General features: G+C 41.5%; 1 protein-coding gene across 10 annotated transcripts in view; it reads left to right on the top strand.

The window, feature by feature from the left end:
- PCYT1B (phosphate cytidylyltransferase 1B, choline) overlaps positions 1 to 23,363 on the top strand; it is a 177,632-nt gene that overhangs the window by 67,548 nt on the left and 86,721 nt on the right. For 8 of the 10 annotated variants that reach the window (XM_082375805.1, XM_082375802.1, XM_082375807.1 and 5 more), the window contains exons 2-3: positions 3,159 to 3,258; positions 18,199 to 18,315. In XM_082375805.1, the coding sequence (XP_082231931.1) occupies positions 3,159 to 3,258; positions 18,199 to 18,315 (217 nt within the window). Of the gene's footprint in view, positions 1 to 704; positions 2,680 to 3,158; positions 3,259 to 18,198; positions 18,316 to 23,363 lie in introns of those variants that run through there. The other 2 variants (XM_082375804.1, XM_082375808.1) reach the window with 2 other exon arrangements.

Raw genomic sequence — 23,363 nt, 5'->3', positions numbered from 1 at the left:
TAGAGAACAAGGCTGTGACTCATTTATTTTTACATTCTCCCCATTCTAAGCACAGTGCCTTGTACATAACAAGAAATACCCCTTCTCCATGTCAACTGCTGCTAATGATACAGACTCACAAGGACACTTAGGAATACTCTCTGCCTTCCATCTCTTTGCTTCTCCCATTTTCCTACTTCTAGGCTATGATAATTAAGAACAAAATGCACAGTGCATATAAACCTTTTTTCACCTTTGAGTAACTACTGTTGCTTTACAACTTTAATTACCAGATTTCACACCCTCTAGAACACAGCTTTCTTGGAAAATGGCAACACCTTATATCTTTAATAAAGTTTGTGACTAGCACATAAAAGATCTCCAATTAGTAATTTATTTCAGATCATGTGAAAAAGAGTCACTGCCCACATAGATTAAAGGTTAATCAGTCATTAATATAAGCTAACCCCATCTGCCAATTCATTTACCTATTTGGGTTGTGTCCTAGAGTTCAATCAAGAGTCAGTTTGCTTGTTTCAATGGGGAACTACACAATAGATATAATTATCATAATATATAGTACTATATATTATGACATATAATAATGAACACTAATAGAAGCACTAAAAATTGCTCCAAGTCATTGAGTACCAGCTACTTTACATAATGATCCCTATTTTTCACAACAGCCCTACAAGATAGGTACAGATTTTACAGATAAAACTGAGTTTCAACTAAGTTGAGGAGCTTCCTTTCAAGAACACACAAAGTCAGATACATTTCTTGCCCCAAAGGCAGCCCCTGCTAAAGAAGCAGTGACAGGCCACCCATGACCTTCCTGGCCACTCCTCCTCCCTTCACCAGCTACAGCCGGTGGGCCCCAGGTGGCACCCGACTCAGTGCCAGCCAATCCTGGTTGTGGCCTGGTTTGAAAAGATGAGCTTGGCCAATCTGATCTTCCTTTAGGAATTTGAATTGGGAAACATGGAAAGAAGCAGAAAGTTGGTAGGAGCAGGAACTGGGGCTGAAAGGCTCAACCCAAAGTTGCTGAATGAATCTTGGGAAGGGAGGCTGAGGAAGCTGTAATGGGCCATGTTCAAGCTGAAGTTTATCAGGGAGGAGAACGCAGAGACTTTAACGTAGCAGAAGGACATAGAGTAATCAGAGTGGGAGCAGCCAGGTTGATGCAGAGCGCTCTGGGGCTAATCCGCTGCCCCTTTCCTCCTTTCTTCCCCACAGTTTCTGTGCCAGGGTAGCCATAAAATAATCCTTCATCTCTTGAGCTACGTTTAGTATCAGTTCCTTTCTTTTTAAAAAAATTTTATTTATTTTTAAGTTTCTTTCTTCTACCTTCTACTTATTTTATTTTATTTTATTTTTATTTTTTGGCCATGCCACACAGCATGTGGGATCTTAGTTACCCAACCAGGGATTGAATCCGCGCCCCCTGCATTGGAAGGGCGGAGTCTTAACAACTGGACCGCCAGGGAAGTCCCTAGTATCAGTTCCTTTCAACTAGGAGAGCCAAATTAGAACACACAGCCTTTAAGTGCTGGAAAGAGAATTTGAACCCCCATTTTGTGGCTACAGAGCCTCTGCTCTTCTGACTGCACCTGCACCCCTTTGCTACATCACAAACACTGCTCTAGCCCATCACGGCCCACAAGGTCACCTTACAGTATGTGAAAGAGAACCAATAACAGACTCAAATTTCCAGAATCCATGTCTCAAGTCTCGGTTTGCTTTCAGAGTCCCGAATGGGAGGGTGGCGCTTAAGAAAGTCTCAGGCAACTGGGAGGTCTCCAAAGAACTCTGGGACAGGACTCCAGCTCCCAGGGTGGAAGGTGCTACAGTGGGGAGAGGGTGGGCACAGGGCAGGACGGCTTCTTGGCAGGGCAGAGGAGAATGGGGGCTACTCGAGGATAGGGACTGGTCTTATCCGTGCTTCTATCCCCAGTTCTAAGATAGTGCCTGACATATATTTGAATGAGTGAATGACTGAGTGAGTGAATGAGTGAATGAGTAAATGAATGGCAGAAGTGGGCCACAGCCCCCCGTCACATATGTGGATCATTTTTCAGTCGAGTCTTCCCAAGTTAAGGAACACCTGTGTCTACCTCTAAGAAATAATTCATGCAACAATATGAGTATGCGTGCAACAGTATGTTCACAGTGACTCGTCACCTTCAGCTTTAAAAAAATTAAAGATGATGTAACGATGACCACGGTAAGGGCATGGTTCAAAGACTACAAATAGATTTGGGATTGCATTTGCCCTGTTTACAAAAATACTGCTCGCTTTGTCTTCCCCTGTCTAGAGAGAGTGAGGTTTTCATTTTAAGAGGCTGACTCAAAAATGCAGAGCCACTTCCTGGGCAAGCTTCCAAGTGACTACATCTCTCTGACAGCGCTCCCCAGAGCCCCAGTGCAAGCTGCCTGGGGCGGGGCCTCCAGCCGTTGGTGGCTGTGGGAGCTACCAGAGGAGCAGTTATCTGCAGCCCGCCAGACATGCTGTGCTTTTAGGCAACCCCCTCCACACTGCACCCCCCCCACCCCGCCCCGGGCACAGATAACGGCTTTGGCCTTTGCGCTAAAGAGACGTCAGAGTTTGTGATTGGCCAGGCCGCTGTGTGTGAAATACAGATGTCTGCCACACTCCTGACTATGGCATTCCTTCCAGCTGAGTACCCCCGGGTGTGGGTAAGTCTGAATGTTTGAAGTCTGCCCTCGTTGTTGGTGAAATGCTCAAAGCTGAGCATTGTGACTTTCCAGGGGCATGACTTAGCATATTTCTTAATCCTGCTAAGCCTCAGTTTCCTTTTCTGTGATATAGAGATGGTATCATCCTGCACTGTAGAAGGATAGAATGCCTATAGGAGGAGAGCAGTATCTAGCCATCGTGGGGCCTGGGAGAGAGAACGTGTCCAGAGCACCACATCTGGTACCTGGCAGATAGTACACACTGAAGAGCTCTTATTTCTGAAGCATCATTCAAAAAAAAAAGGTTTCAGTGACAGCGTCCGTTTTTATTTCTAACAGTACAATATTTCTTCAAAAGACTCAGCAGATATCTTCTACTTAATCACACGCGTGTAGCCAACAGAAATAAAACTTCAGGGGAAGTTAGTGCCAAAGAAAAGTTTGTCAGACTATATTCTCTTTCTCTTTTTCCCTTCTAGACCCTGACTGCACCTGCCCCATTTGCAGATGAAACCAGCTGCCAGTGCCAAGCACCCCATGAGAAACTGACCATTGCTCAGGCCCGCTTAGGAACACCAGGTGAGGCTATACTTCTTGTTCTCCGGACAGGCCCTGTCCTGACTTCTCAAGTGGCAGAAAGGCCATCATTATTTGTGCAGCACTGGCTTTGAATTGGAGAGATGAATTTAGAGATGACAGCACAGTGCAAGAAGGGTAAACACCGACGGCGATAAACTGGACCAAGCAAAGTAGCCAAGGGAAAGCTGCCACGGGATACGGGAGTTGGCGCCCAAGCGCTGCCATTTAGTCATTCTACTGCCTTGGGCGAGTCATGAGAACAATCTGAATCTGTTTCCTCATGTGCAAACAGGGCCAATGGTACCTGCTTCACAAGGTTTTTGTGACAACTAGATTGCGTTAAAAATACCATAGCATTTTTTTTTAAACTGTGAAGTCGTAGACAAACCTATGCTACTGTAATTATTATCATTCTTAAAAATCTGTGGTTTTTTTGAACATCTTTATTGGAGTATAATTGCTTTACAGTGTTGTGTTAGTTTCTTCTGTATAGCAAAGTGAGTCAGCTATATGCATACATATATGCCCATATCCCCTCCCTCTTGCATCTCCCTCCCACCCTCCCTATCCCACCCCTCTAGGTGGTCGCAAAGCACCGAGCTGATCTCCCTGTGCTATGCAGCTACTTCCCACTAGCTATCTGTTTTACATTTGGTAGTGTATATATGTCCATGCCACTCTCTTACTTCGTCCCAGTTACCCTTCCCTTTCCCCGTGTCCTCAAGTCCATTCTCTACGTCTGTGTCTTTATTCCTGTCCTTCCCCTAGGTTCATGAGAACCATTTTTTTTTAGATTCCATGTATGTGTGTTAGCATACGGTATTTGTTTTTCTCTTTCTGACTTCACACCGTACGACAGACTCTAGGTCCATCCACCTCACTACAAATAACTCCATTTCATTTCTTCTTATGGCTGAGTAATATTCCATTGTATATATGTGCCACATCTTCTTTATCCATTCATCTGTCAATGGACACTTAGGTTGCTTCCATGTCCTGGCTACTGTAAATAGTGCTGCAATGAACATTGTGGTACGTGACTCTTTTTGAATTATGGTTTTCTCAGGGTATATGCCCAGTAGTGGGATTGCTGGGTCGTATGGTAGTTCTATGTTTAGTTTTTTAAAGAACCTCCATACTGTTCTCCATAGTGGATGTATCAATTTACATTCCCACCAGCAGTGCAAGAGAGTTCCCTTTTCTCCACACCCTCTCCAGCATTTATTGTTTCTAGATTTTTTTGATGATGGCCATTCTGACCGGTGTGAGGTGATACCTCATTGTAGTTTTGATTTGCATTTCTCTAATGACTAGTGATGTTGAGCATCCTTTCATGTGTTTGTTGGCCATCTGTATATCTTCTTTGGAGAAATGTCTATTTAGGTCTTCTGCCCATTTTTGGATTGAGTTGTTTGTTTTTTTGATATTGAGCTGCATGAGCTGCTTGTAAATTTTGGAGATTAATCCTTTGTCAGTTGCTTCATTTGCAAATATTTTCTCCCATTCTGAGGGTTGCCTTTTGGTCTTGTTTATGGTTTCCTTTGCTGTGCAAAAGCTTGTAAATTTCATTAGGTCCCATTTGTTTATTTTTGTTTTTATTTCCATTTCTCTAGGAGGTGGGTCAAAAAGGATCTTGCTGTGATTTATGTCATACAGTGTTCTGCCTATGTTTTCCTCTAAGAGTTTTATAGTGTCTGGCCTTACACTTAGGTCTTTAATCCATTTTGAGTTTATTTTTGTGTATGGTGTCAGGGAGTGTTCTAATTTCATACTTTTACATGTACCTGTCCAATTTTCCCAGCACCACTTATTGAAGAGGCTGTCTTTTCTCCACTGTATATGCTTGCCTCCTTTATCAAAGATAAGGTGACCATATGTGCGTGGGTTTATCTCTGGGCTTTCTATCCTGTTCCATTGATCTATGTTTCTGTTTTTGTGCCAGTACCATACTGTCTTGATTACTGTAGCTTTGTAGTATAGTCTGAAGTCAGGGAGCCTGATTCCTCCAGCTCCATTTTTCGTTCTCAAGATTGCTTTGGCTATTCGGGGTCTTTTGTGTTTCCATACAAATTGTGAAATTTTTTGTTCTAGTTCTGTGAAAAATGCCAGTGGTAGTTTGATAAGGATTGCATTGAATCTGTAGATTGCTTTGGGTAGTAGAGTCATTTTCACAATGTTGATTCTTCCAATCCAAGAACATGGTATATCTCTCCATCTATTTGTATCATCTTTAATTTCTTTCATCAGTGTCTTATAATTTTCTGCATACAGGTCTTTTGTCTCCTTAGGTAGGTTTATTCCTAGATATTTTATTCTTTTTGTTGCAATCGTAAATGGGAGTGTTTTCTTAATTTCACTTCCAGATTTTTCATCATTGGCGTATCGGAATGGAAGAGGTGCATTAATTTTGTATCCTGCTACTTTACCAAATTCATTGATTAGCTCTAGTAGTTTTCTGGTAGCATCTTTAGGATTCTCTATGTATAGTATCATGTCATCTGCAAACAGTGACAGCTTTACTTCTTCTTTTCCGATTTGGATTCCTTTTATTTCTTTTTCTTCTCTGATTGCTGTGGCTAAGACTTCCAAAACTATGGTGAATAATAGTGGTGAGAGTGGGCAACCTTGTCTTGTTCCTGATCTTAGTGGAAATGGTTTCAGTTTTTCACCATTGAGGACGATGTTGGCTGTGGGTTTGTCATGTATGGCCTTTATTATGTTGAGGAAAGTTCCCTCTATGCCTACTTTCTGCAGGGCTTTTATCATAAATGAGTGTTGAATTTTGTCGAAAGCTTTCTCTGCATCTATTGAGATGATCATATGGTTTTTCTCCTTCAATATGTTAAGATGGTGTATCCCATTGATTGATTTGCGTATATTGAAGAATCCTTGCATTCCTGGAATAAACCCCACTTGATCATGGTGTATGATCCTTTTAATGTGCTGTTGGATTCTGTTTGCTAATATTTTGTTGAGGATTTTTGCATCTATGTTCATCAGTGATATTGGCCTGTAGTTTTCTTTCTTTGTGACATCTTTGTCTGGTTTTGGTATCAGGGTGATGGTGGCCTCGTAGAATGAGTTGGGGAGTGTTCCTCCCTCTGCAATATTTTGGAAGGGTTTGAGAAGGATGGGTGTTAGCTCTTCTCTAAATGTTTGATAGAATTCACCTGTGAAGCCATCTGGTCCTGGGCTTTTGTTTGTTGGAAGATTTTTAATCACAGTTTCAATTTCAGTGCTTGTGATTGGTCTGTTCATATTTTCTATTTCTTCCTGGTTCAGTCTCGGCAGTTTGTGCATTTCTAAGAATTTGTCCATTTCTTCCAGGTTGTCCATTTTATTGGCATAGAGTTGCTTGTAGTAATCTCTCATGATCGTTTGTATTTCTGCAGTGTCAGTGGTTACTTCTCCTTTTTCATTTCTAATTCTATTAATTTGAGTCTTCTCCCTTTTTCTCTTGATGAGTCTGGCTAATGGTGTATCAATTTTGTTTATCTTCTCAAAGAACCAGCTTTTAGTTTCATTCATTTTTGCTATTGTTTCCTTCATTTCTTTTTCATTTATTTCTGACCTGATCTTTATGATTTCTTTCCTTCTGCTAACTTTGGGGTTTTTTTGTTCTTCTTTCTCTAATTGCTTTAGGTGCAAGGTTAGGTTGTTTATTCAAGATGTTTCCTGTTTCTTGAGGTAGGCTTGTATTGCTATAAACTTCCCTCTTAGAACTGCTTTTGCTGCATCCCATAGGTTTTGGGTTGTCGTGTCTCCATTGTCATTTGTTTCTAGGTATTTTTTGATTTCCCCTTTGATTTCTTCAGTGATCACTTCGTTATTAAGTAGTGTTTTGTGTAGCCTCCATGTGTTTGTATTTTTTACAGATCTTTTCTTGTAATTGATATCTAGTCTCATAGCGTTGTGGTCGGAAAAGATACTTGATACGATTTCAATTTTCTTAAATTTACCCAGGCTTGATTTGTGACCCAAGATATGATCTATCCTGGAGAATGTTCCATGAGCACTTGAGAAAAATGTGTATTCTATTGTTTTTGGGTGGAATGTCCTATAAATATCAATTAAGTCCATCTTGTTTAATGTATCATTTAAAGCTTGTGTTTCCTTATTTATTTTCATTTTGGATGATCTGTCCTTTGGTGAAAGTGGGGTGTTGAAGTCCCCTACTATGATTGTGTTACTGTTGATTTCCCCTTTTATGGCTGTTAGTATTTGCCTTATGTATTGAGGTGCTCCTAGGTTGGGTGCATAAATATTTACAATTGTTATACCTTCCTCTTGGATCGATCCCTTGATCATTATATAGTGTCCTTCTTTGTCTCTTGTAATAGTCTTTATTTTAAAGTCTATTTTGTCTGATATGAGAATTGCTACTCCAGCTTTCTTTTGATTTCCATTTGCATGGAATATCTTTTTCCGTCCCCTCACTTTCAGTCTGTATGTGTCCCTAGGTCTGAAGTTGGTCTCTTGTAGACAGCATATATATGGGTCTTGTTTTTGTATCCATTCAGCCAGTCTGCGTCTTTTGGTGGGAGCATTTAACCCATTTACATTTAAGGTAATTATCGATATGTATGTTCCTATTCCCATTTTCTTAAATGTTTTGGGTTTGTTATTATAGGTGTTTTCCTTCTCTTGTGTTTCCTGCCTACAGAAGTTCCTTTAGCATTTGTTGTAAAGCTGGTTTGGTGGTGCTGAACTCTCTCAGCTTTTGCTTGTCTGTAAAGGTTTTAATTTCTCCATCAAATCTGAATGAGATCCTTGCTGGGTAGAGTAATCTTGGTTGTAGATTTTTCTCCTTCATCACTTTAAATATGTTCTGCCACTCCCTTCTGGCTTGCAGTTTCTGCTGAAAGATCAGCTGTTAACCTTATGGGGATTCCCTTGTGTGTTATTTGTTGTTTTTCCCTTGCTGCTTTTAATATGTTTTCTTTATATTTAATTTTTGATAGTTTGATTAATATGTGTCTTGGCGTGTTTCTCCTTGGATTTATCCTGTATGGGACTCTCTGTGCTTCCAGGACTTGATTAACTATTTCCTTTCCCATCTTAAGGAAGTTTTCAACTATAATCTCTTCAAATATTTTCTCAGTCCCTTTCTTTTTCTCTTCTTCTTCTGGGACCCCTATAATTCGAATGTTGGTGTGTTTAATGTTGTCCCAGAGGTCTCTGAGACTGTCTTCAGTTCTTTTCATTCTTTTTTTCTTTATTCTGCTCTGCAGTAGTTATTTCCACTATTTTATCTTCCAGGTCACTTATCCTTTCTTCTGCCTCAGTTATTCTGCTATTGATCCCTTCTAGAGTATTTTTAATTTCATTTATTGTGTTTTTCATCATTGCTTGGTTCCTCTTTAGTTCTTCTAGGTCCTTGTTAAATGTTTCTTGCATTTTGTCTATTCTATTTCCAAGATTTTGGATCATCTTTACTATCATTATTCTGAATTCTTTTTCAGGTAGACTGCCTATTTCCTCTTCATTTGTTAGGTCTGGTGTGTTTTTACCTTGCTCCTTCATCTGCTGTGTGTTTTTCTGTCTTCTCATTTTGCTTATCTTACGGTGTTTGGGGTCTCCTTTTTGCAGGCTGCAGGTTCATAGTTCCCGTTGTTTTTGGTATCTGTCCCCAATGGCTAAGGTTGGTTCAGTGGGTTGTGTAGGCTTCCTGGTGGAGGGGACTAGCCCCTGTGTTCTGGTGGATGAGGCTGGATCTTGTCCTTCTGGTGGGCAGGTCCACGTCTGGTGGTGTGTTTTGGGGTGTCTGTGGCCTTACTATGATTTTAGGTAGCCTCTCTGCTAATGGATGGGGCTGTGTTCCTGTCTTGCTAGTTGTTTGGCATAGGGTGTCCAGCACTATAGCCTGCTGGTCGTTGAGTGAAGCTGGGTCTTGGTGTTGAGATGGAGATCTCTGGGAGATTTTCGCCATTTGGTGTTACATGGAGCTGGGAGGTCTCTTGTGGACCAGTGTCCTGAAGTTGGCTCTCCCACCTCAGTGGCACTGCCCTGACGCCTGGCCAGAGCACCAAGAGCCTGTCATCCACACGGCTCAGAATAAAAGAGAGAAAAAATAGAAAGAAAAAAAAGAAAGAGGATAAAATAAAATAAAGTAAGATAAAATAAAGTTATTAAAATTAAAAAAATAAAAAATAATTATTAAGAAAAAATTGTTTTAATGTAAAAAAAAAAAAAGGGCGGACAGAATCCTAGGACAAATGGTGAAAGCAAAGCTATACAGACAAAATCTCACGCAGAAGCATACACATACACACTCACAAAAAGAGGAAAAGGGGAAAAAATAATGTATCTTGCTCCCGAAGTCCACCTCCTCAATTTGGGATGATTCGTTGTCTATTCAGGTATTCCACAGATGCAGGGTACATCAAGTTGATTGTGGAGATTTAATCCTGCTTCTGAGGCTGCTGGGAGAAATTTCCCTTTCTCTTCTTTGTTCGCACAGCTCCCAGGGTTCAGCTTTGGATTTGGACCTGCCTCTGTGTGTAGGTCGCCTGAGGGCGTCTGTTCTTTGCTCAGACAGGATGGGGTTAAAGGAGCAGCTGCTTTGGGGGCTCTGGCTCACTCAGGCCAGGGGGAGGGAGGGTACGGAGGCGGGGCGAGCCTGCGGCAGCAGAGGCCAGCGTGATGTTGCACCAGCCTGAGGCGCGCCGTGCGTTCTCCCGGGTAAGTTGTCCCTGGATCACAGGAGCCTGGCAGTGGCGGCCTGCACAGGCTCCCGGGAGGGGAGGTGTGGAGAGTGACCTGTGCTCGCACACAGGCTTCTTGGTGGCGGCAGCAGCAGCCTTAGCGTCTCATGCCCATCTCTGGGGTCCGCGCTGATAGCCGCGGCTTGCGCCCGTCTCTGGAGCTCGTTTAGGCAGCGCTCTGAATCCCCTCTCCTCGCGCACCAGGAAACAAAGAGGCAAGAAAAAGTCTCTTGCCTCTTCGGCAGCTGCAGACTTTTTCCCGGACTCCCTCCCAGCTAGCTGTGGCGCACTAGCCCCCTTCAGGCCGTGTTCACGCCGCCAACCCCAGTCCTCTCCCTGCGATCCGACCGAAGCCCGAGCCTCAGCTCCCAGCCCCTGCCCGCCCTGGCGGGGGAGCAGACAAGCCTCTCGGGCTGGTGAGTGCTGGTCGGCGCCGAACCTCTGTGCGGGAATCTCTCCGCTTTGCCCTCCGCACCCCTGTGGCTGCGCTCTCCTCCGTGGCTCCGAAGCTTCCCCGCTCCGCCACCTGCAGTCTCCGCCCACGAAGGGGCTTCCTAGTGTGTGGGAACCTTTCCTCCTTCACAGCTGCCTCCCACTCGTGCATGTCCCGTCCCTATTCTTTTGTCTCTGTTGTTTCTTTTTTCTTTTGCCCTACCCAGGTACGTGGGGAGTTTCTTGCCTTTTGGGAGGTCTGACGTCTTCTGCCAGCGTTCAGTGGGTGTTCTATAGGAGCAGTTCCACGTGTAGATGTATTTCTGATGTACCTGTGGGGAGGAAGGTGATCTCCGCGTCTTACTCTTCCGCCATCTTCCCAATTCCCCCCATGACTCTTTTTGAATTATAGTTTTCTCAGGGTATATGCCCAGTAGTGGGATTGCTGGGTCATATGGTAGTTCTGTTTTTAGTTTTTTAAGGAACCTCCATACTGTTCTCCGTAGTGGCTGTATCAATTTACATTCCCACCAACAGTGCAAGAGGGTTCCCTTTCCTCCACAACCTCTCCAGCATTTGTTGTTTGTAGATTTTCTGATGATGGCCATTGTGACTGGTGTGAGGTGATACCTCATTGTAGTTTTGATTTGCATTTCTCTAATGATTTGTGATGTTGAGCATCCTTTCATGTGTTTGTGGGCAATCTGTATATCTTCTTTGGAGAGTGGACTTCAGGACACGGGGAGGGGGAGGGGTGGGCTGGGACAAGGTGAGAGAGTGGCATGGACATATATACACTACCAAATGTAGAATGGATGGCTGGTGGGCAGCAGCCGCATAGCACAGGGAGATCAGTTCTGTGCTTTGTGACCACCTAGACGGGTGGGATGGGGAGGGTGGGAGGGAGATGCAAGAGGGAGGGGATATGTGTATACATATGGCTGATTCACTTCGTTATGCAGCAGAAGCTAATACACCATTGTAGAGCAGTTATACTCCAATAAAGATGTTGAAAAAAAAAAGTAACTGTTGGTAGTGGTTGGAGGGAGTGTCGTGGAGATTATCTAAACATAATTGTTGGAGCATTGTACTGTTACTAGAGAAGCTCACAGAGTTTTAAAAATATCTTGCTGTTTGACTATTATTTAAGAAAACAAGAGAAACATCATTACTTTTTTGAAATGTTTGGTAGTTTTCAAGACTAGTAGGCAGTTACCTTTCTGTGGTGCCGTCTTGAGCATCCCTTCAAAAAGACAAAAGAGACCTGTATTGAGGGTTCATAATGTGCTTCAAGATTATAGTTGCAACTGAAGTCTTTCACTAACTCCTTCTCTAGCCCATTTTATGACTTCATACAATTGCCTACATTATGTTTCGTGGTCTTAGGTCTGCCCAAACAGGAGCTGGTGTATAAATTCTAAAAGGGGCTGCTCATAGCTTTTAGCTCCTGGACCTCATCTGTGAGGTCAGAGAGTGATGAACCTCAGGAGAAGGAGCACAGTAGAGCAATTGGAACTGGCACCTTTTTCTTTTAAGTTAATTAATTAATTTATTTTTGGCTGTGTTGGGTCTTTGTTGCTGCGCGTGGGCTTTCTCTAGTTGTGGCGAGCAGGGGCTACTCTTCATTGCGGTGCATGCGCTTCTCATTGCGGTGGCTTCTCTTGTTGCAGAGCACAGGCTCTAGGCGTGTGGGCTTCAGGAGTTGTGGCACATGGGCTCAGTAGTGGTGGCTCGTGGGCTCTAGAGCGCAGGCTCGGTAGTTGTGGCGCACAGGCTTAGTTGCTCCAAGGCATGTGGGGTCTTCCCGGACCAGGGCTCGAACCCGTGTCCCCTACATTGGCAGGCGGATGCTTAACCACTGCGCCACCAGAGAAGTCCCGGAACTGGCACCTTTTTAAAAAATTTTTTTTATTGAAGTATAGTTGATTTACAAGGTTGTGTTAATTTCTTGTGTACAGCAAAGTGACTCAGTTATACATATATATATATTTTTTTCATATTCTTTTCCATTATGGTTTGTCGCAGGATACTGAATATGGTTCCCTGTGCTATACAGTAGGACCTTGTTGTTTATCTATCCTATATATAATAGTTTGCCTCTGCTATTGCCAAAATCCCATTCCTTCCCTTCCCTACCCCTCCTCCCCCTTGGCAACCACAAGTCTGTTCCCTATATCTGGGTGTCTGTTTTTGTTTCGTAGATATGTTGATTTGTATTGTATTTTAGATTCCATGTGTATGGTATTTGTCTTTCTCTGTCTGACTTACTTCGCTTAGTGTGATAATCTCTAGGTCCATCCATGTTGCTGCAAATGGCATTATTTCATTCTTTTTGATGGCTGAGTAATATTCCACTGTATATATGTACCACATCTTCTTTATCCATTCATCTGATGGACATTTAGGTTGCTTCCATGTCTTGGCTCTTGTAAATGGTGCTGCTATGAACATAGGGGTGCCTGTATCTTTTTGAATTAGAGTTTTCTCTGGGTATATGCCCAGGAGTGGGATTGCTGGATCATATGGCAACTCTATTTTTAGTTTTTTGAGGAACCTCCATACTGTTTTCCATAGTGGCTGCACCAATTTACATTCCTACCAGCAGTGTAGGAGGGTTCCCTTTTCTCTGCACCCTCTCCAGCATTTATTTGTAGACTTTTTAATGATGGCCATTCTGAGTGGTGTGAGGTGATACCTCACTGTAGTTTTGATTTGCATTTCTCTAATAATTAGTGATGTTGAGCATCTTTTCATGTGCTTTTTGGCTATTTGTATGTCTTCTTTGGAGAAATGTCTATTTAGGTCTTCTGCCCATTTTTTAGTTGGGTTGTTTGTTTTTTGTTGTTGTTGAGTGGAACTGGCACCTTTGATCTTAGCTCAAATAGTCCAGCTGTGGAGGTATGACCCTCTAAGGTTTAGTATGTATCCTGAGACAGAGAAAATCAGTAATCTGCCTGGAGATAAAGGAAAAGCCCAAGTGATTGCTTCATAGGTTCCTTTTCATTAAAGCTGACATTTTTTCTTAAAGGGAAACTCAGTTCTGATTTCCTATTTTTCTTCACAAAAAGGGAATTTATATTATTCTGTTCACACAGTGATATGTGTAGTTTTCCAAATTCATTTTTCAAGAGCCACCTGAATGAATTTTGCCTTATTTCTGTGCCACCTGTACTGTAATTTACTTAATTTTTTAAAAAATGTACTCTTTCTTTTTTAACTTAAATTTAATGTATTTTAAAAAGCAAACATCAGTCGTCATTTATTGAGAAGAGCATCGCTGGCTATAAGTAGAAGGAAATGATTAAGTTTATATAAAACTATGTAAACTTTGTGAGATAGGTAACTATTAGATTTTAAAAGGTTAAATTTTGTGCCACCTCTTTTGCACATCAGCTGTACACAAAAACAATACCAGTTACCATAATTACTGGGCATTCAGTAACAGTCTGTCTTTCTCTCTCTCTCTTTTTTAAAAGACTCCATAATGGCATGTAGTTTTCTAGAAGGCATCATGAGTTAGAAGAAAGATCAGTGGAGTTTGGTTTGCACTCAAACTCCATCATAGGTTGGTTGTATGATGCTGGGTAAGCTGCTCAGCTTTGCTGAGCTTCCATTTGCTCCTCTGTGAGAGAGGATAGTAAGTCCACTCTCTTATACCTACCTCACAGAGTTGATGGAAAGATTAAGTGAAATACATGTGCTCTGTAAATCATATGTACTTTTAAGGCATTGTTAATAAGCTGCATTTTAAGAGCCATAATAAAAAATGAATAATCACCCTTTTATTGTTGCCCGAATCTGAAACAATACCAAGAAACACCATAACATGCCCTACAAAAATGTGAATTCAGATGTACTGTAGTTGGTGACTGCCTCCTGTCTTGCCGTATGGTATGTGTATGTTTAACTTTTTAACCAACTGCCAAACTGCTTTCCAATGTATTTGTACCATTTACATTCCCAGCAGCAGTGTATGAGAGTTCCAGTTGCTCTATATCCTCATCAGCACTTGGTATGATCAATAGTTTTTAAATTTTTAGTCATTCTAGTGAGTATGAAGTAGTATCTCAGGGTCACTTTAATTTGTATTTCCCTAATGACTAATGGTATTGAGGATCTTTTCATGTGCTCATTTGCCATCCATCTATTTATTTTCTGTGGTGAAATGTCTGTTGAAATTTTTTTGCCCTTTTAAAAATGAGTTGTTTATCTTATTATTGAGTTTTGAGGGTTCTTTATATATTCCAGATACAAGTCTTATATCAGATACATATTTTGCAGATATTTTCTCCCTAAGACTTGCCTTTTCATTTTTGTAAAAATGTCTTTTGAAGAGTAAAGGTTTTAAATGAGGTTTAATATATAAATTTTTTTGTTTTATCATGTGTCCTTTTTGGTTCCTATTTAAGAAATTTTTGTCAAACTCAAAGCCACTAAGATTTTCTCCTGTTTTCTTCTAGAACTTTTGTAGTTTTAGCTTTACGTTTAGGTCTATGATCCATTTAGAGTTAATTTTTGTATATGGTGTGAGATGCTATATAACATATTACCACAGACCTAATGGCTTAAAGCCCTGCACATTCATTATGTCACAGTTTCCATGGATCAGGAGTCCAAGCCTGGCTTAGCTGAGTCCTCTGCTCAGGGTTTCACAAGGCTGCATTCAAGGTGTCACCCAGGGCTCAGTTCTCATCTGGAAGCTTGACTGGTGGATCTGGTAGATCTGCTTCCGAGCTCACTCAGGTTGTTGGCAGAATTTATTTCCTTGGAACTCTAAGACCAAGGATCTAGCTTCTTGCTGGTTGTCAACCAGAGACCACCCTCGGCTCCTAGAGGCCACCTGCAGTTCCTTGCCACATGGCCTTCTCAAAATATGGCAGCTTGCTTCTTCAAAGCCACCAAGGGAGAAAGAATGAGTCTGCTAGCAAAATGGAGTCTTATATACTGTAACATAATCATGGGAGAGACATCTATCACCTTTGTCATATTCTCCTGGTTAGAAGCAAGGCATGGGTCCCACTCCCACTTCAAAGGGAGGGGATCTCACAAAGGTGTGAACAGCAGGAGGTGTGGGGGTCAGTGGGAGCTACTTTAAGGTCTCCACCATGGCCATGGAATAGGTGTGCTCCATCTTTTGATCATTGCCAAACCTCTAGCTTCACAGGCCAGTGGTTCCCAGCATATACCCTCTGGAGAGTCCCCAGATGCCTAAAAGGATGTCCAGAAAAACTTCGAACAAGAGATTAAAACAAATAAACATACCAACTAACTTACAAAGCCACAGTCTATTAAAAAATATTATGGAGAATTTCAAACATTCACAAAAGTAGAACAATATAATGAACCTTCATGTGTCCATCACCCATACCTAACAACCACCATCCTGTAGCCTTTCCTCATCAACTCTCCCCTCTTGAATTATTTGAAACAAAATCCCAGGCTTCCTATCATTTCATCCATAAATACTTCTGTATATATGTCTTAAAAAATAAGAACTCTGGGTTTTTTTTTAAGGCATAACCACTATATCATTATCTCACCTAAAAAATTAACAGCAATTCTTTAATATCATCAAATATCCAGTGTTCCAATTTCCAGTTATCTTATGTCACCATTTATTTATAGTTTGTTTGAACCCAAATCCAAATAATGTCTATATATTACAATATGTTGAGATGTTTTTTAAATACCTTTTAATCTCAAAGTCCCCCCCCCCCTTTATCTCTTTCCCTCTTCTTTTTTTTTCTTGAAGTTTATTTGTTGAAGAGATCAGGGATTTTTTTTTTTTTTTTTGGTCCTGCAGAATTTCCCAGTCTGGAAATTGCTGACACACTACAATTTTTTAAAGTGAGCTTATTGCAAAATCAACTCCACAAATACTCTTCACAAATTTACTAAATGGCCTTTTTTCTCAGTAATTATATCGTCTTTCTTTACTTTTCTTTCCTCCCTGCTTCCTGAATTTATTTATCTTGATCACTTCTGAATCAATAACAAAAAATTTTGCAGAACTGCCATCTGCTTCCCCCTAGGGTTTATATCTTAAAACAAATTTTCCTCAATTGAATTCAAATTGAATAAGAGCTTTGAAACTAAGGATCCCTCATTAGACAGCTTGTTATTTCAAAGTATTTTCTATTTACCGTGCCTTATTTAGAATACAGTATAATCCTGTGAAGGCAATTCTCTTTGTTCAAAACGGTGTGTAATTGGGAATAATTGCAATTCCCTATCTGACACAAAGTCTCTCGAGTTTTTTTTATTAGTGAAATTTAATTTATTAGAAACATTGTACCATCTGAATATGTTAATGTAATATTCCTTTCAATTTATGTTCTAAATTAACGAGGTTGTATTACATCAAGAAATAATCACAATTTAAAATCTAAGCCTTAAAGATCATTCAACAGAAGTGTGCATTGATTTCTTTTTTTTAAATTTATAACATCAATATAATACGTGCATCTAGTTTAAAAAGTTAGTAGGACTCTTAGGCTCGTAAAACAAACAAACCAACAAACAAACCAGCAATCTCTTTGCCTACCTGCCCCACCTCTGATTCTTGTTCCCTGTAGATACTCAGCACTTGACAATCAACTTTCCAAAATGTTGACATCTCCAATCCACTGTCATTGCCTTTCTTGTTTCCTCTGCCCTTGGGGGATTATCCCTTTTTAATTCTTTCTCTGTAATTCTTGTGGTGTTAGAGCGGAAGTGGAGATAAGTGTGTGTGTGTTCGGTTTGCCACGTTTAGTTTGTCGTTCACCATATTTTCATTTTCTAGTTCCTTTGTTGAGAATCCAAAATGGTGTAAAAGTAAAAGTTGGCACCCAGCCCCTCTACCTCCCTATGTCTCCCTCTTATTGGAGGGGATGGGTCTTTGGCTGACTCAGCAAAAGTGTCATCCAGCAGCTAGCTCCTAGTGCAGTCTCCTGGCTCCCGGGAAGCTCTGGTGAAGTGTGTCCCTCTTCCTCAAGAAATGGCACTTCCCAAGCACTGTATGCCACAGTGAGAGTGTCTGTTGTGGCCGATTTGCTCTTGACCCTTCTCCCTAGGAATGACTGTAGTGTGGGTCACTCGCCTCCAACCCTGAGCACCCCGCCATGTAACTTTTGCTCCCTGACACTCCTCCCCTTGGGGCATGTACGCCCCGCCCCACGTCTTAGGATACCAAAGAGAATAGGGAGTGTGACCTTTGTGCAGTGTATGCTGGTAAATGTTTAACAACTGGCCCTCCAGGGGGAAATAAGCCCTGATTTGAGCATTTGCCAATTTCTATGGTGTAAATACTCCTACCAAGGCTGATTTTACGCTGCCACGGTGACTTGGAAGAGGTGCACAGCTGTGTCTTTGCCTTTGGGAATAGGACTCAGGGGTCTTAGTTCAGGACTGCCAGACTCGAGGATGAAGTCATTTGTCCTTTTCATTGAGCTCCTCAGTCACTCCTACCTTGATATTCCCGCTGGGCTGACTCTCTCAACCCTTTGGTTATGTCTGGTGTGTCTGAATCTGCCAGCTCAGCCACCTGAGACTCTACTCTGGATCAAGAAAACTCCCCAGTGCTCTGCGGCTAACAATGTGTGTTCTGGGTCAATCTTAATTTTGTTATGTTTTTACTCTGCTTTGATGTCCTTAGAAGAACCTCTTGGTAAAGTTAATTTCGTGCACTAATATGAAACTGATGGTATGTAGACATTGTGTTTTCTCCAGGTAAACCTTATTACGGTGCTGTACTGATGGAAGGATCAGGTGACTGGGCTCCTTATTCTGCAGTTCTGTTGATGATGTTTTCTTTCTTCCACAGTTGACAGACCTGTCAGAGTATACGCAGATGGAATATTTGACCTCTTCCACTCAGGTCATGCAAGGGCACTTATGCAAGCAAAAACACTGTTTCCCAACAGCTACTTGTTGGTAGGAGGTAAGAAGTGCATTTTCTCTTTGTCTAGAAAACTCTTATATAATGTGCTTCCTGAAAAGGACCCCTTTCAGACTTCCATCGTTAACACCTCACATTGTTAATGCTCCCAGTTCAGCCTATATTGCGTCACTTGTTCACTGCGTGAAATTTAAAATGATATTTAAAAAACCATAGGGGAAATTACATCATCAGATTATAAACCATTGATTCCCAGAGAAAGACGAATAATATCACCAAGGGTAACTGCTTCATGTTCTCCATTTATGCCTTTCTTCTTGTGTTTGAGGCATGATCCAATTTCTGTTTCTGAAATTTCCTAGAGGGTTAGGAGAAAAGCAATATTATTCTGATTTCAAATCTTAGAGACCTGAGGGGATTCAGGATGATTAATGGTAAGTAAGGTCATTGTCTATTTCCTTGGTGTGACCCACAGTACTTAGGACAATGTTGCGCTAATGGTAGTGGCTTACAGCAGTCCCAATTAGTTGAATTTATGTGCCGTGTATTAAAGAAATAGAGATTTATATACCCAGGTAATCTTGGTTTACAGTGAAGGAACTGACTGATTTCATAAGCTTGTGGAGAGAGAAGGGCAGTTAGACATAAAATGTTCTTCTTCCAAAAGGCCTACAGATTTCAATTTGGGTAAAAGGGAAAGTTTCTGACCTGCAAGACCTGGGTCTCATCTCTGTAGCTTCTGGAAACAGCATTTCCTTTCACTATAATCATTTTTTGTGACGTTACATGAACTAGACACCATCAACCCTTAGACCTCTACCGTGAGGGAAAAAGGTGATGGTAAGAGACTACATATCTGTTTTAAAAAATATTTTGTTATCTTCCACAAGTTAAAAACTACTTTTTGGATATTTGAGAGGAACCTTTTGCAGATTTTGCCAAGCATGGTGACCATGTGGTTACTGAATGGAGTTCCTTCCAGAAGGAAGAGGTGATACGAGGCAGTTCATTTCCCTTTATTTTGAGTGGAAAATCATTTCTTGCATGAGCATTAGCACCTGCAGTGTGGTCCTAAGCTGCCGGGGTCCTGGGGAGACCTCTGCAGTGGTTGGGCTTTGGTCATTTTGGCAACCCAAGTTTGGAGGTGGTTAGGTGTAAGCAACACTTAACGGGAACACTGCCTTGGCCCTGGGTTAGCACATCAAAAGTAAAGGCAAAGGAAAAATGTGACTTTCAGTACATTCACGTAAATTGGAGAAAGCAGTAAATTAATATCAGCAGCTGTCTAGGTCGCTAGGCAACAGTGGTTTCTCTGATTTACTGAATGATTCCTTCACTTAACAACTATTTATCGAGCTCCTACTATGTGCCAGGCATTCTTCTGTACACTGAGAATGCAACCATGATCGAAGCAGACTGTGTCCTCAAGAGAACTTAGAGTCTGAAGGGGAGGCAGACACTGCCCAGTAAACAATCCAGAGTAGGGGTTCTATGAAGAAATGTAAAATAGGGTAAGGGGAAAGAGTGGCTGGTGGGGCAAGGAGGGACATTTCAGGTATGGAGGTCAGGGGAGGGCCCTCTGGAGTGTTGACACCTGTGCAGAGACTTGAATGAAGTGAAGGGCACACGAAAGCCAGAGCACAGAACCTTCCTTGTGCGGTGATCTTCCCACCAGTCTAGATGAGAATGTTGGGACAAGTGGAGAAAACATGGTAGCTACAACTAGATGCGTTATTTTGTTGACTTGTTATGTCTTAAGGAGGCTTTCTATAAAAGCACAGGTGATGTAGTACTCAGAGAAATGAATATGGACAGGAGTTCAGAGCCAAGAATTAAAGCAAAAGAGAAGGAGAACAACTCCCACAAGAAATCCTGAACTTCTTCGCAGCTATGGCAGAAGGAGCCACAGGGTCATTCCATAGCTTCAGATGTTAGAGCTGATACTGCTCCCCGATGAAGAACCAGCTCCTCCTGCCCTGAGTTCTGAGATGTTTCAGAGGGTTGATGCCTAAGCAGCATCGAGTAATGCAGTAAACGATGTCCTCTCTCTCTAGCAGATTTACAAAGAAATGTAGCTACCCCCCTTCAATGGCTATTACCTGGATTCTCCATGGAAGCCAAGGGCATGTTAAACTACTAAGATAACCATGGAGACCATATCTTTTGGTAGGTGACAGGGACTAGAGTATAGATGGGAAATGAAGCAGTAATACATGAAGCTGTAAAAACGTGGTATGTAGCCTTCTGGAGACAGTGACAGAGTAAGAGTGAAAACCTACAAGCAATGTAAACAATAATAAATAATTTCAGTATGTTATTTTCTCCACTGATATATTATTATTCTATTTAAGATAATTGGCAATACTATGAAATATTTTTAACCACCCTATTAATAAAATTCAGTGTAGGGACTTCCCTGGTGGCACAGTGGTTAAGAATCCGCCTGCCAATGCAGGGGACACGGGTTCGAGCCCTGGTCCCGGAAGATCCCACATGCCGCGGAGCAACTAAGCCCGTGCGCCACAACTACTGAGCCTGAGCTCTAGAGCCCGCAAGCTACACCTACTGAGCCCATGTGGCACAACTACTGAAGCCCACACACCTGGAGCCCATGCTTCACAAGAGAAGCCACCGCAATGAGAAGCCCATGCACTGCAACGAAGAGTAGCCCCCGCTCACCACAACTAGAGAAAGCCCGCGTGCAGCAGCGAAGACCCAACACAGCCAAAAATATATAAAATAAAATAAATTTATAAAAAAAATAAAATTCAGTGTAAGCCAGGCTTCCCTGGTGGCGCAGTGGTTAAGAATTTGCCTGCCAATGCAGGGGACACAGGTTTGAGCCCTGGCCCGGGAAGATCCCACATGCCGCAGAGCAACTAAGCCCGTGTGCCACAACTACTGAGCCTGCGCTCTAGAGCCTGCGAGCCACAACTACTGAGCCCACGTGCCACAACTACTGAAACCTGCATGCCTAGAGCCCGTGCTCTGCAATAAGAGAAGCCACTGCAGTGAGAAGCCCATGCACCACAACGAAGAGTAGCCCCCACTTGCAGCAACCAGAGAAAGCCCGCGCACAGCAACAAAGACCCAACACAGCCAAAAATAAAAATAAATAAAATAAATAAATGTTTTAAAAAATTCAGTGTAAGCCTATATTTCATGTGTCTCCACTAATTTAATTGTATTTGACTCCTAGTCTGTTAAACAGAATCTCCAACCTCCTGTGTGTAGGCAGATTTCTACAGGGGCATGGTAGCTCAAATCCCATGACAAAGAACAATCTTCCTTCGATGTATATAGTAGTTGCCTTCCTCTAAAATTTAGCATTTATCACAGCTGTTCCAGAAATACATTGCAGTTATATGTAAAACAAAATTAGGGGCTAGATTCAAATAATTTAAAATAATTATGCAGAGACATTCAGAAATCTTACAGGATGTTAGAAAATTCTCATGTGGGACTGCGCCACACATAGCAAGATGTTTAGGGACTTCCCTGGTGGTTCAGTGGCTAAGACTCCATGCTCCCAATGCAGGGGGCCTGGGTTCGATCCCTGGTCAGGGAACTAGGTCCCACATGCCGCAACTAAAGACCCCCTCATGCCACAACTAAAGACCCCCGCATGCTGCAACGAAGATCCTGCATGCCGCAACTAAGACCCGGTGCAGCCAAATAAATAAATAAATAAAATACTTTAAAAAAGATGTTTAACATTGTTGGCACCCTGCCCACTAAATGCCAATTGCTGCCTCCAATCATAGTGACAACTAAAGATGCCCTACAAATTTCCAAAAATGCTTCCTAGGGGATGCTGAAGCCTTTGTTGAAAACCATTGTCTTAGACTAAGAGTCTTCACTCTTTGTTCCCCACAATCCCAAAAAGAATTTTGAAAAACTATACACCTTCTTACAGATTTTTAAGCTGACATCTAAAATTTTCCATCCTAAGTTTAAATAGTTGTAAAAGATGTAACTTCTGGAATACTGTAAATTTTAACATTTTCAAAAATTAATAAACTTTATTTTTAAGGGAAGTTTTACATTCACAGCAAAACTGAGCAGAAAGTACAAAGGTTCCCATTTACGCACTCACGCACAGCCTCCCCATTATCGACATCGGCCACCAGGGTAGTACATTTTTTACAGTCCATGAACCTACATTGACATGTTATTATCACCCAAAGTCCATAGTTTAATACGTTAGAGTTCACTCTTGGTATTTTACATTCTTTGGGTTTGGACAAATATATTATGACATATATCCACCATTGGAGTATCGTACAGAACAGTTGCAGTGCCTTAAAAATCCTCTGTACTCTGCCTATTCATCTATCCCCCACCCAATCCCTGGTAACCACTGATCTTTTTACTGTCTCCATAGTTTTGCCTTTTCCAAAATGTCATGTAATTGGAATCATACAGTATGTATCTTTTTCAGATTGGCTTCTTTCACTTAGTAATACGTTTAAGGTTACCCCATGGCTTGTTGGCTCATTTCTTTTTAGCACTGGGTAATATTCCATTGTCTGGATGTGCCACAGTTTGTTTATCCTTTCACCTACTGAAGGACATCTTGGTTGCATTCAGGTTTTGGCAATTATGAATAAAGCTGCTATAAACATCTATGTGCAGGTTTTTGTATGGACATAAGTTTTCAGTTCAGTTTGGTAAATACCAAGGAGTGTGATTGCTAGATCATATATTAAGGGTATGTTTAGCTTTGTTAGAAACTGCCAAACAGTCTTCCAAAGTAGCTGTACCATTTTGCATTCCCACCAGCAATGAATGAGAATTCCTGGTGCTCCAAATCCTCACCAGCATTTGGTGTTGTCAGTATTTTGTACTTTGGCCATTTTAATTGAGGTATAGTGGTATCTCATTGTTGTTTTATTTTGTAATTTCCTGATGTAGAACATCTTTTCATATGCTTACTTAACATCTGTATATCTTCTTTGGTGAGGTGTCTATTCAGATCTTTTTTGCATTTCTTAATCAGGTTGTTCATTTTCTTATTGTTGAGTTTTAAGAGTTCTTTGCATAGTTTGGATAATAGTCCTTTATCAGTTGTGTCTTTTTCAAATATTTTC

The sequence above is a fragment of the Balaenoptera borealis genome (genome assembly GCF_965194805.1).
Source record: "Balaenoptera borealis genome assembly, chromosome: X".
Taxonomy (NCBI): domain Eukaryota; kingdom Metazoa; phylum Chordata; class Mammalia; order Artiodactyla; family Balaenopteridae; genus Balaenoptera; species Balaenoptera borealis.
This window is presented reverse-complemented; position numbering and strand designations above follow the sequence as displayed.